The 14,280-nt window shown below is 36.6% G+C and overlaps 1 protein-coding gene across 2 annotated transcripts in view; it reads left to right on the plus strand.

The window, feature by feature from the left end:
- Nucleotides 1–14,280, plus strand: part of DMGDH (dimethylglycine dehydrogenase) — a 54,440-nt gene that overhangs the window by 25,048 nt on the left and 15,112 nt on the right. The window contains exons 9-15 of one of the 2 annotated variants that reach the window (XM_016118850.2): nt 176–329; nt 2,052–2,217; nt 2,679–2,809; nt 4,158–4,375; nt 5,206–5,363; nt 7,524–7,583; nt 11,036–14,056. In XM_016118850.2, the coding sequence (XP_015974336.2) occupies nt 176–329; nt 2,052–2,217; nt 2,679–2,809; nt 4,158–4,375; nt 5,206–5,363; nt 7,524–7,583; nt 11,036–11,086 (938 nt within the window). In that variant the 3' untranslated portion in view covers nt 11,087–14,056. Of the gene's footprint in view, nt 1–175; nt 330–2,051; nt 2,218–2,678; nt 2,810–4,157; nt 4,376–5,205; nt 5,364–7,523; nt 7,584–11,035; nt 14,057–14,280 lie in introns of those variants that run through there. The other variant, XM_016118849.2, reaches the window with a different exon arrangement.

Here is a 14,280-nt window from a genome sequence, read left to right on the forward strand (position 1 = left end):
GTATCTTTACCCTTTGATGATCAATATAAATGACATCTTTGAGAGTTTTACATATATCTAACATTCATATATGCTTTTGGATTTTAAGTGCTATACTTTCCATTTTCTGAATCCCTTCAAACTATTTTATAATTTTGGTTATATGCTATTTAGAGTGCTGGTTTTCCTATTTCAGTTGGTTATCCTAAAGAAGAACGATTTGCTGGGAGGCCAACTCAGCGAGTCAGTGGGCTTTATAAAACCCTAGAGTCTAAATGTTCCATGGGATTCCATGCGGGCTGGGAGCAGCCACACTGGTTCTACAAACCGGACCAGGACACTCACTACAGGTAAGTGAGCGACAACCTGCCTATGGTTCTGACTACAGAATGAAACTTTGGATGTGGGATAGAGGGACATCAGAGAAGTGCCATTTCCCTCTCCCACCTCATCCCTCTACCCATTCTAAAAAGCATTAAGCCTTTTCCTACAAAAATTATTTTCTGGCAGTGGAGGCATTGGTCTATCCCACATAAGATTGGTTCATATCTAGAACTCATGTGACCTTGAATGTCCAACAGCCAGACCAGGCGAAGCCTCACTTTGGCATTTTCTAAGAGCTCAGAGGAAACTACCCAACACCTCCAAATTTCCATCTGGCTTCAGGTGGCTCCTAAAGGTTTGTCCTGGTTTAAGATGCCTGGTCGAATCACTTAGTATGGAAATATGGATTTTCTGTTTATCAATGAACAGCTCAAGGCAACTATTTTGTGTCACTGGGTCATGAAAATTATATGCCCTATTGATAAATTAGGGTAAAGATAATCTAATAAAAAGATTTTTATTTTTCAATTGGGAAAAGATAATTTACTTGGCATTTTAGGTTAAGCTAAAACAAAGTATGTCACTAAAATGATTCTCTGAATTCCTCTAAAGTCTTGCCATTGTTTTACTTAGATTACATGCCATTGTTGTATTTGGGAGTAATAAAGATTATATATTTTTCTCATGAGAATCCATAAACCAAGAGAAAACAAATAGCAAATCAAGAAATTAAGTTATCATTTTTTAACCTGTCATTTTGCTTATTTAGAATAGGTTTGGGTGTCTATTTTTTAAGATCAGACCTAAATGGCGCAAGGCATAGTAGAGGGCCAGTTGTTGAATAATGAATTTGGGCTCTGTAGAAAGCCAGTCTAGATATCTGGGGGCAAAATACTGGTTTTGCTTTTCCGAAGAGACTCAGATAAATGCCAGATCTATTCTTCACCTTGTGCTGTTTGGATCTGTCCTGTTTTTTCTACTGTTTTAATAATTAAGCTACTGAAAACTCATTTTGCAAACTTAGCATTCTGCTCTGAAGTGAAAATACCACATTAGAAGTCCATTTCATAAAGTAGAATGGACCCTGCATAATGAATCAGGGGACCTTCTTTCCAGGCCCTGCCATTAAATAATGCAAAGGCTTTGGAAGTCATTTTGTGCTTTTTCTCTAAAAAAATGAAGATGTTCGATCAGATCCATGCTTAGTCCAGATGTGGACTAATAGCATGAGCATTACTTGGGAGCCTGCTAGAATGCAGAATAGAGGCCCCCACCCCAGACCTGCCTCATCAGATTCTGCATTTTAACAAGTGCAAGTGATTTTTATTCGCATTGATGTTTGAGAAGCACTGGACAAGATAGCTCTACCCCCGTATATTCTGATCTATTTAGGTTAAAAAAATAGTATTTTTTAAGTGCTCTCTAGGTGACTCTAATATACAACCAAGATTGAAAATCACAAGACTGGTTGACTTCTAAGCTTTCTTCCAGATCTGAGAGCCCACATGTCCTATCTTATTTTCTAGTTAATTAATACTTCATTCATTATTAAATGTGCCATAGGGATAGATGAGTAACTTAAAAAGTCAGATTCCAGTGTATACATATGATTTGCAGAACAGAATTTTAGGTTGCATTTTTTTTTCCAAATGGGATTTGCTAGATTAATAGGGATTGTTAAAATAAAATTATTCTGTCATTTTCTGAACATGAATGACAATTGCTTTTTGACAAACATTATGTTTCAGGCCAAGTTTTCGCCGCACGAACTGGTTTGAGCCTGTGGGCTCTGAGTATAAACAGGTTATGCAAAGAGTAGGGGTGATTGACCTGTCACCATTTGGGAAGTTTAACATCAAAGGCCAAGACTCTATTAGATTGTTGGACCATCTCTTTGCAAATGTCATTCCAAAGGTAAATAACCTTTTAAGGGTACAAGGTTCAAGATTATGGCCTGCTTAACTCTCTACTCTCTCATTTAAAAAAAAAAAACAAAAACAATATGTTGCTTTAGTTCACAGAAAGATTTCTGTATGAATCCTAGAACTCTTCAGTTGACTAAGACTATTCTAGCTAATTTTTCAATTTATGTTTTTGTTTAATGAATTATTACCCAAGGACCTTATAACTTTCCTTAATTGTGCCAATAGGAACTGAAAAATTGACTGAAGTGTAGTTTTTATGACAAATAATTGTAATGATTATTTACACTGAGAACTTCAAAATTAACCTTGGGCATAGAGTTCGCACCATTGGTATAAACGATAAGATTCGGACTTTTTTTTTTATTGTTGACATTTTTATTTCATGTTGTATTAAGAGGATTCATAAGAATTTTATTTCATCTTGAGATGATTTTAATTTTTTTCATATAGGTGGGTTTTACAAATATAAGTCACATGTTAACACCAAAAGGTCGAGTATATGCTGAGTTGACTGTTTCTCACCAGTTTCCTGGGGAGTTTCTATTAATAACTGGTTCTGGGTCAGAACTTCATGATCTTAGGTAAGTATACCTAGTAAGAAAATTTTATATGGATTATACATTAACTCAATCTTAAATTGAGTTTTTTCTTTTACCAATAGTTGAAAGTACCACTTTAATTCTTAAACCTTATTGTTTAGAATAAACTTACGTCTTTACAGAAAATTATTTAAAATAAGGGACCCTGTCTCCACTCTCCTCCAAAAAGTAATCCATCTGTAGGGTTTACTGATTTTAATAGTATTAACTCTTATTTATTAGGCACCAGCAATGTGTCAGAACTCTTCTTACATATTATCTCAATTAATTCTCTTAATAGATATATCTTCACAGTATACACTGTTCCCATTTTCAGACAAGGAAACTAAAGTTTGAGTTAAAGGAACTTGCTCAAGCCAGTCTTTATGATTCTGATGCCCACATTCAGTCCATTTTAGTAAGCTGCCCCCCTGGGTTATCTTCTCTTTTTTTCATGCTTTAGGCTCTCTGGTCCACAGCCGAATCTAAATTGTTGTTCTGCCAAGTCAATCTTTCACATGAATATTTAGTCTACTATTTAGTTTACTATAAAATCTGTAGTCTTTAGTCTAGTATCCCATCCCATAAATATTTGGAATATTATTGTTTAATAATGTCTTACTCTGACAGATTCTCACTCTAGTTATAAAATGATGCGAATTATATCATTCAATCCAAGATATATTAGGGACCATCTTAGCTTAGCTTTGTGTAAATTCAGGTAATCATTCTATGATAGATTTGTGTAGCTCTAGGGACTGATCTCTCTCTCTCTCTCTCTCTTTCTCTCTCTCTCTCTCTCTCCACACACACACACACACACACACACACACACACACACACACACCCCTTCATAACCAAGACCTAGAAATCAAAACTAGTCTTTAGGGTTTTTATTTTTTTTCCTTCTAATTGTCAAAGCAGTTCTGTGTCTGGTGGCAGGCACATTATTAACTTTTAGCAGCACAAGCATCCATCCTGTGTACAGGTATTAGAGAAAATTTGGGTTTAAATTAATTTTTGAAGATTGAGTCATTAGTTTAAATGTAATAGGACTGTCACTATTTAAAATAATTCTGTGGCAGCACTCATTTAAATGAAGGATCCTCTCTACTGTGAAAAATTACCCCCAAATTTATAAGTGGGTAAAATTACTTCCAGATTTATAGAGAATCACTTAACATCTCTGGGACTCAGTTTCTTCAACTTTAAAAACTAGGTGATTTTAAGAAATGACACTCTGGAGACTTTCTGGTAATTCTAGACACAGAGCATTTCTCCAGAGAAATATATGTTACCAACATACATTATTCAAGCAATGTTTAATATAATATTTATGACTCAAATGCAGATGGATTGAAGAAGAGGCAGTCAAAGGTGGATATAATGTTGAAATTAAAAACATAACCGATGAGCTTGGAGTCCTCGGAGTTGCAGGGCCACATGCAAGAAAGGTCCTTCAGAAACTGACCTCTGAAGATCTTAGTCATGATGTTTTCAAGTTTCTTCAAACCAAGACTTTAAAGATTTCCCATATTCCTGTCACTGCCACTAGGATATCTTACACTGGTAAGAACTGGAAAATAACCTAGAGTAAGTCTCTAAAATTTAAAAGAAACTACCAAAAATGTGTATGTGTACACACACGCACTCACTTTTGTTAATATAGTTTGGAGAAAGATTTCCCCTGCTAAACTTGTATGACAATTCTTTTGTTTTGTTTGGGTGAGATTCATTCTACAGATTTCCAATTGTTCTTCCAGTCCTACATCTGCCTACCATTTGGAAGGGTAGAGAAGAAAATGGGAAGATGACGGCTGCTGGAATAGTTGGAAGGGTTGCTGGAATATTTAGGCCAGCTGACTCTATCTAGGAACATTCCAGATGCTCTCCCCTACATTGTTTCCCATAGAGTGGCCAAGTGAGGAAGAAGAGGGGACAAGGGAGCATCAGAGACTATGGCTATCCCACAATGGAGACCATTTGAATTAATGTCAGTTGTCTCTATTTTTAAGCCTCATGATTTTGGGTCAATAAGTTAGGGGCTGAATTGTTTAAACCTGAACCTCTTATCTTGATAAACTATGCCACGCTAAGTATTCATCATTATAAAGCTTAGGTCAAGGGTCAGGGTTAACTCCTACGTTATAGTCTTTCTACATCTCGAGAAGAGGTGTTCCAGATAACACCCTGTGTGAGAGACAGCATTAGGAACTAATTAATGTGTCTGTGATAGGGCAGGCTCCTTTGCAGTGGGGTTTTATTGCAACTTTTTGTGAACTGGTCTTTTAAAACTCAGCAATGGTAATGTTGCATAAATTTATGTGTTTTAGCTAATGCACGTTAGACCTTGGGATCATTATTCTTACTCTGGTGTGGCACTTGTGGGTTTATTTCAGGTGAGCTGGGCTGGGAGCTGTACCACAGGCGAGAAGATTCGGCAGCACTTTATAACGTTATCATGAATGCAGGCCAGGAGGAAGGAATTGACAATTTTGGAACATATGCCATGAATGCGTTAAGACTGGAGAAAGCTTTCAGAGCCTGGGGGTCAGAGGTTTGAAATGCCAGCATCTTCATTAAAATTTTGTTTATTGTTTCTGATGTTTATACAAGGGCTAGTTTTAACTGCTTTAACATTGGCTCTGGTGATAAGAGAAATTATGTATTATTAGATAACTTTACTTAATTAGAGGAAGAGATTTTTCATTTCGATTTTCCAGTTTAAAGTTCAGTGGAATTATGACTTACTGTTTATTCTACCTGATTATTCTTCCTTGGCAGACAGCCCTGATCATCTCTCTTTGACTATGTATGGGGCTTGGCTGCTCCAATGGAGCCGGCCTACCCCACAAAATTTTAGGACCACCTTTCAAATTTTTCCTCCTCCTCTGTCATGTTGCCAATTCTCATTTTATTCGTATCATGTTCCTTTTGGGGAAATAATGACAAAGGTTTCTTTCTGAGGAGCAGAGCTGATGGTATAGGATGTGTTGCTCTAGCCTACTTTTACCATTAATGATGAGAACTTAGGATTTCTATTTGTAGAGTTACACACCATTTTCATATACATGATTTCATTTACCTTCTTTACTCTCCTGAAGAAGGTATTATTGGTGATTCTTGGACAAGGGGTTGAGAGTCGGGGTATTTAAATTGTCCCTACTCTACATGTAATCACAGAAACAGTAAAAACTTCTCTGGATTACATGGAAGTGACCAAATTATGGTTCCTATTTCATCTCTAATATGGCAGGCTGTCTCTGGATCCTTTAATTTTTTCAGCTTCACTGTGTGTTTCCTTAGAAGACAGTGAAGTTTTAGGCCTGAGAGGTGAGATAAGGGATTGTGGTAAAGGATGTACTTCGGAGTGGGGTCTCTTGGGTTTGAATTTATCCTCCACTACATACTAACTATGTAGACTTAATCCTCTAGACCCTCTGTGTTCTTTTCTATAAAATAGAGAGAATTTTTATCCTACGGTTATCATATATATTAGATAGTCTATAAGGTACCTAGCACGTAATAGAATGGATTTAACTGGAGAGCAAAGAGGGTTTGAAAGGGCAGGCAGGAACCCTCGAACATTTAGACTATGGGCAGAAGCAAGTGAGCATTGAGGTGGAGAGGGAAGCGACCTGGAGCGACGCGAGAACAAGGACCCTGGAACAAGTTGTCATTTTACAGGAGCGGTGCTCTATTAAGGGATTCTCAGCCTATAACAAGCGCCTTAGATGAGGTTGCCGCAGGGAGGGAAACAGCTCTGTCCCCACACTCCCCAAGGAGTGGAGCAACAGAAGCACCCTTTGGAGTTAGGCATTTCTCCGCCCTCCTGCCTTTCATTTTCTCTTGCCTCCTCTCTGGGAGCCCTCCTTAAGAGCTTTTCTCCATCTCAGGCTCCTCCGATTTCCCAGCAGTGCCAGCGCGCCCTCTAGTGTTATTACAGCAATCAATCTTTTGTGCTTTGTTTTAGTTGTTTTTTTTTTTTTTCTGAGCAGATTAAAAAAAGTAATTTTAGAGTTGTTTAAATTGCTTAGGAAGTCAAGACAAAATTTTATATCACGTAAAACAAGTTTACATTATTCATCTGGTTTATATGAGTGCTGTGTTGTCTTTTTTTAAAAGTTGGCCTTTTTATGGGGTTTAGACCAGTTCTCTTGAAGCAAAAGAAACTAATAAACAGACAAAGCCATTAACTTCAAGTCTAGTCCCCAGTAGTAGCTTTAGCTCTGACTTGAAGTATATTGTAATGACTCAGCTGTATCGGAAAAGATGAGATTCAACCTCTTTTCCCTTTTCCTGAACTCTGTAGAAGCCATTCCCCTACCATCTGCTTTCTCCTCTATTTACCCTGATTCTTGACTAATTGTAGGATAAGTAAATTACTTCATAACTGTTCAACATCTAATTATGTAAAATTATGGAAGAAACGTTATGTTGTAGTATTCCTCAGATGTTTATTATAATAAAGATCCATGGAAACAAACTGTGAATTTTAGTTCCTAATTTGCTATTCAAATGACAGTATTTGCTGAAAGGCAACATTTGAATTTTAGGTTTTAAAAAATTACTTTAGAGACCAGTTAATAATTTTTCTTTTTTAGAATCTATATTCAAAATCAAAAAGCATTCTGTTCCCTAAAAAAAAAACATGAAAGTGATGTTACTGAAATGATTTGCATGCATCTAGTATTTAAAATGTGTGCTTCCCTTTTAGATGAACTGTGATACAAATCCCTTGGAAGCTGGACTGGAAAATTTTGTAAAGCTAAATAAGGTATGTTTACATTCCAACATGTACTTGAAGTATATCTTAAAATTATGCTGTATCATGACAGAGCCATGCTTTAAAATCTAACCAAGTATAATAATAGGACAAATGAATTGAACATAAAGCTGAGCATTGCTCAGGTACTTCATTTTAAGCTTTGCCAAAATTTGATCTCAGTTCTTGCTATTACGGTGTGTTTGTAGAGATATAAGATAGCTGAATCTAGCAACTTTAAAGATTAAATCTAAATTCTAAGATAAAAGTTAGTAAGGATAAGATATCCGCAGACAGTCTTATAAACCCTGGTGACTTGTAAAGCTCACATCAGCTAATCAAACATTCTGCATTAGTTGACTCTCTCTGGGTGCTCACAGCATGAAGCAGCCTCTTTCATCTCAGTAGGTCTATCCATCTGCTTATTAAGAATCTTTGTATGTAACTGCAACATCTGAATATATGCAAATGACACATTTCACATGTGTTCAACATAAAATGGGCATTTACAGAGAAGTCAATATAGGCCCAAAGAATCATAATTGATATTAACATTCTAAAATGATCCTTTACATCAGTTGTTCTCAAAGTATGGTTCTCAGACCATATTAGCATCATCTGGGAAATTGTTAAAAATGCAAATTCTCAAGGTAATCTCAGACCTATTAAATTGGAATCTCTGGGGGTCAGGCGAAGAAATCTGTTTTAGCAAGGTGCAAGGGATTCCGATGTACCTCAAGTTTGAGAAGCACTACCCTACATAATTATTGTGGAAAGCATATTATGAGGCCAATTTATTACAGCTCGATTTATCTACACAAGCCCTATAAATGTATATGAGGTTATTCTATTGTTATGTCTCTCCAAAATTCATGTGCTGAAACTCTAACCCTCATGTAATGGTATTTGGAGGCGGGACCTTTGGGAGGTGATCAGGTTGAGATGAGGTCATGAGGTGGGCCCCCATGCTGGGATTAGTGTTATGAGAAAGGAAGAGAGACCAGAGCTCACTACTGGCCATCTGCAAGGCAGGAAGAGGACACTCACAGGAGAACCAAATTGGCTGGCACCTTGATCTTGGACTTTCCAGCCTCCAGAACTGTGAGCAACAAATTCTTGTTGTTTAAGCCACCCAGAGTGTGGTGTTTTGTTACAGCAGCCCGAGCTGACTCAGACACCGATTGAGCTGTGTCTTAGTCATCATAAAAAGCCTTGACAGAGATACAGTTTGTGGTAGTATCATAGGCTGGAATGGCAGCAGCTGCTGTTCAGGACACTTGTCAGAGTTCCAAAACCAAAGTGTCCTGCCTTAGGTACTCATAAGCTCAAATTTTCCCATCTTATGGAAATTGGTGAATACAGGCACATGAATCAGGCTAAGGAAACTTCTTTAATGCCCCTGCATCAGTTCCCAAATTCTGAGCTAAGATATTAACATAAGCATGTATATTTAGAGTATTAGATTTTAGGAAAGAGAATCTCCTAAAGAGTCTTAAAGGGAATAGCTTTCTGTACACAGTCCCCATGACTTTTATTTTTATGATGTACCATCTGCCTCTAGACCAGGGAAAGCAGGTGCCTGGAATCTGAGCAGAGCTTGGCAGCAGGTTGCTTCTTCTGATAACAGAAGTCTTAGTTTAGCCACTTAAAATAAGGATAAAAATGGCTTGGCTCGTGAAAGCACTAAAGTTCTGTGGTTGGTCACCAGTAGGTAAATAGATAATTGACTCACTTCAGTGTTTGGGAATAAGGCATAGATAAATGATCTCTGTGGTGAAAATGGATTTTAAAACTTCCCTTATGAAGATGAGCAGGTGTGTATTGCATGTTTATCAGATCTTTTAAATTATTTCATAACCAAAGCTCTGTTCAGAGCTAAGTTAGTTTTTTAACAGATAATGATTTTGATTTATGGTATGCTTTTATGATTTCTGAATCGTTGGTTCTCATTCTGGTGTTACAGAGATAATTTATAATGCTTTCATTGGGTGAAGGTCCATATAGCACAGGACCTGGACCTCCCTGAGCCAATCTTCTTCAATTACATTGATTCAGGTGGTTAGTATCAACCTAGCCATAGTGATGTTTGCTAATTTCCTAAACAAGTGAATAGGTTGGATCAACTTTAGATCCTACAGGCATACCTGGTTTTATTGCTCTTCACTTTATTGTACTTCACAGATGTTGCGTTTTTTACAAATTGAGGGCAAGGAAGGCCTCAATACTTGTGTATTACAATAAAGCAAGTTGTAATCTTTCTGCTGGTGGAGAGCCTTGAGCAATAAAACCAGGTATGTCTATATGTAGAATTCCCTGCTTGGCCCTCAAACCTTTACATAATGGTTGTATCAGCCATAATCTTATAACATAGAGATTCTGGCTGTGTCAGAGCTGAGGGGGCAGGGAGGGGGAGCTGCAGATCACTCAGTACCACCACCTCATTTAAGGCCGAGGAAACTGAAGCACAGTGAGGTAAAGTTACTGAGGTGCAGTCATCAGGTTAGCACAGGTTGAACTCTGACCTCATTATTGTGCTTTCTCACCTACCTCTTTTCCCAGCAAGATCTGTTCCCATAAAGAGCTTATCGGCCTTGAATGACTGCCCATAATATCAAATATGATGAGTGTTCTTTTTCTAGGAATGTGCATCATAGAATTTATACCAGGACAGTCATACTTTTGTTATAACTAATTTCGAGGGTTTTTTTTTTTCATTTCACAAGCACTTTATTAATCAGAGGACCTAATTTTGTGCTTTATTAGTAGGATAAGAATAGTTGCTTTGCCCATTTTAAGAAAGAAAAAAGTGGGTGAGGAGAGAGACCACTGGGTTTCATTAAGGTGAACTGTGTTCTTGTCAAAACTGATTCAAAAGTATGGAATAGAAAAATGGAGTATTGAAGAAATCTTAGCTAGCAAAGGAAGATGTTGATGGCAGTTGCCTTCCTTACTTCTTAGAATTGTTTGAGCCTCAGTTCCCCCAAGGCATTGGCCTAAGTAAAATAGAGATTTTATACACACACACACACACACACACGCACACACACACACACACACACACACATATTCATTCATCTAGTCAACATTTATTAAGGATGATTTGTTAAACACCTTGCTAGGCCACAGGGCTACAAGTTAAAGATGGCTCTCAGATCTCATGAAGCTTATTACTAAAGCTGTAGGAACCATTCTTCACATTAATTCTGAAAATATCAGTCTGCATGAGGGTTCTCTAGTAGTACACAACAGTGCCATCTTGTGGAGAGTGAGCAGAGGAGGCATTCTTCAGAACTGTGATAACAGGTAAAAATAATTGAATATTTGTGGAGTGTATACTTTTAAATCTCCTCAACTAAAACCCCTTTATCTGAAACAACTCACATCATTGTTCTTAATGGCGTCAGAATTTTTTCCAAAGGAAGTTACTTTTGGGGGGAAAAATAGCGGTATTTTTTTTTTTTTAGTTGGAAATGGAAGACATTAATCAAGAACAAAAGGAAAATCAACTGCTTTAAGATGGAGTCATAAGTATTCTTGGAATTTTCCTTTTGGAATTACTGAATCTTTGTCCATTTCCAGAGAACCCCAGCCAAGATTCAAAGCTAATCAAATACTAAGTGTAATGTGTTTAAGCAGATCAGGAAAATATTTTTTTCTGTAAGATCCTCCACCCCTTTCTCTCTCTCTCTCTGTTTTCCTGTCTTGGGCTTCTAACTAGTAAAACTGGAATGAAATGTAATATGTATATTAAGTACAAGTTAGAAGAAAATGGTGATCCTAGAAAATACAAGGGTCTCTGAGGAAAAATTATTTAAAGCATAACTATTCAGTAATTAAAACAAACAAAAAAAACACCCCAGTACAGTGGAAAAGAGCTTATCACCAGGTTTACTTCATCCTAAGTATTCAGTAAGTATAAGCCTTATTAATACATCAAAGTGGAAATAAATCTTTGTTGACAGACAAGTTAAAGAAGAATTTCTATATGCTATAATGGTGAAAGTACCCAGCTCCACTGAGGATATTTTAGGTAAGCGGTAATAGGAACTGGGGAGGCAGAAAATTTTCAGTGACTCTCAGTCTTGACTGCACATTAGAATCATTTGGGGTATGATTCTTTTAAATCATATGATGCCTTAAAAATTCCTGAGGCTCAGGCTACATCTCAGATCAATTTAAAAAGAATCTCTGGGGTAGAGACTCAGGCATCAGTATTTTCTTTGTAATTTCCCAGGTGATTCCAGAAAAGATTGAGAATGATTGTTTTAAACTTTTGATTTTCAATTATCTTGGAAAACTTTAAAAAGACTACCTGATGCCTTACCCTCAATGGTTCTGTGTGTGATTCACAGAACAGCAGTATCACTATTATCTTGAGATCTGTTAAAAATGCAGTCTGTTTTAACAAGCTCTCTGGTTGATTCTAATGAACATTCAAGTTAAGTTTGAGGACACTGACCTATCCAACTGATTGGATTGGCCTCGGGCATGGGGGTAGGTTCTGGGATTCTTGGTTTTATTATGCAATGAAGATTGAGAACCACTGTCTTATTTATTTTAATCTCATGCCTGCTGAGCTCTTATGAATAAACAGTAAAGCAGAAAAAGAGGTGAATTGGTCAGAGGATGATATAGAATCTGTAATGAATTGGAAGTAAGTCAGTAGATGTATGACAACTTTTGACTAGGCTGCCCCTTAATACATTCTACCTTCCCCACACACACTTTTTTCTTTTCTTTTCTTTCTTTCTTTTTTCTTTTTTTGCAACTGGGTAGTAGTGAATTAAAAAAGAAAAGAAAAGAAAAGCACCAAATTCTAGCTGTGTGGCTTTGGAAACGCGGTTCAACTTCATTTTATGCCTGAGATTGTTAATCTATCAAATAAGGGCTCCCTTGCATGTCTAAAATTCTATGAAGTACCAGCTAGCAGAGTAGTTGACGACATTGTGCTATGTTATCTATGCGAACCATAATTGTGTCATTTTAGTTATGCCATTCTTATTCTCTTACCCATTTCCATCACTGAATGATTAAAAAAAGAAAGAAAAAAAAAGAAAGAAAGAAAGATAAGACGGGAGTAAAACCTAGGTTTGATGCAGGACAGGGCTCAAGCCTTATGCCCTCCAAGAGAGGGTTCTTGGCTCTTCACAGGAAAGAATTCAATTGTGGGCCAGGGTTGGAGACAAAGGAAAGTTTATTAGAGAAGGGATAATGCTCCACAGAGACGTAGTCTTCTCTCGGAGTCAGAGAATGAGAAGCCCAGTGTTTGAGGAATTGGATTTATATCTGTTTTCCTTTCATGGTATTGGCTATGCAATGTTATAGGCATGGGGAAATAATTGTTTGTAATCTTAGCAGAAATCTTCCTGTAGGTTCCCTGTGGTCTGGCTGTATGGCTGATCAGCCAGTTTCCTGTGTCTAACAGTATGTAGCAGGCTCTGAATATAAACTGGTTTAATATTTAGTCAATTCGTGTAGTTCTCATGCCTCTTTTCTATATTAGGCTGAGATAAAGTTTATAATTCCTGAACCATGTGTCAGAGTGTATTAAACTAACAGCCATTGAATCATTAGCTTCGTATATATCTAATTTCTGTTATAAAATATCCTCTATTTCCACTCTACAAACTTGAGTGTGTTGGTTAGTTGTCCGCTTTATAATTTGGAAGTTCATGGAAACTCATCTAGGAATGAATTGAAGTAATTCTTTAGATTGCTTTTGTTTTATTTTTATTATTTTTAACAGCTTAACTAAACATGCAATAAATCAACATATTAAAAGTGTATCATTTGGTAAGGTTTACTACTCACAAAGCCATTACCATAATGAAAATGGTGAACATGCCCCAGAACTAGGGCTGCCTTCTGCAGCTGTACCTACCAACCAGCCCTACACCCTCCACGTGCCTCCAAGGAACATTTTTTCACTCTAGACTACTTTGCATTTTCTAGAGTTTTATATAATTGGAATCATGCAGTATATATTCTTTGTCTGAATTGTTTTACTCAGCATAATTATTTTGAGACTCATCTATGGTGTTATGTGTATCAATCGATAGTTTATATACTAAGTAGCATTCCATTGTATGTATATTCCACAATTTGTTTATATACTTATTAATGAACTAAAATTGTTTCCAGCTTAGGGCTATTACAAATAAAATGGTTATGAGTATTCTTGTACAAGTATTTGTATGGACACATGCTTTTTTTGCCCTGGAGTAAATACCTAAGAGTGGAATGGCTAGATAAAATGGCAGGTATCTGTTAACTTTTTAAGAAGCTGTTTTATTAAGTAGTGTACCATTTCATATTTTATATTCCCACCAGTTCCTGTTCTTCTACATCCTTCCCCTCCAAAAAAAGAAAAAATCACCAAATTCTAGCTGTGTCCATTTAACTTTAGTTATTCTGAGAGAGAGGTAGTGTTATCACAGTTTTAATTTCTCTCTTTAATGACTTGATATTGAACATTTTTTATGTACCAGTTCAACATTCCTATCTCTTTTAAAGTGAAATGTCTGGTCAACTCTTTTACTCATTTTTAAATTATTATTATTATTATTATTTTTAGTTTTGAAAGTGCTTTATGTATACAAGGCACAAGTCCTTTATCAGATACGTGCCTTGCAAATATTTTTTCCTAGTCTGTCTGTGTATTGTCTTTTCATTTGTTTAATAATGTCTTTCAAAGAACAGGAAGTTTTAA

Source organism: Rousettus aegyptiacus, unplaced genomic scaffold (genome assembly GCF_014176215.1).
Source record: "Rousettus aegyptiacus isolate mRouAeg1 unplaced genomic scaffold, mRouAeg1.p scaffold_m13_p_8, whole genome shotgun sequence".
Taxonomy (NCBI): domain Eukaryota; kingdom Metazoa; phylum Chordata; class Mammalia; order Chiroptera; family Pteropodidae; genus Rousettus; species Rousettus aegyptiacus.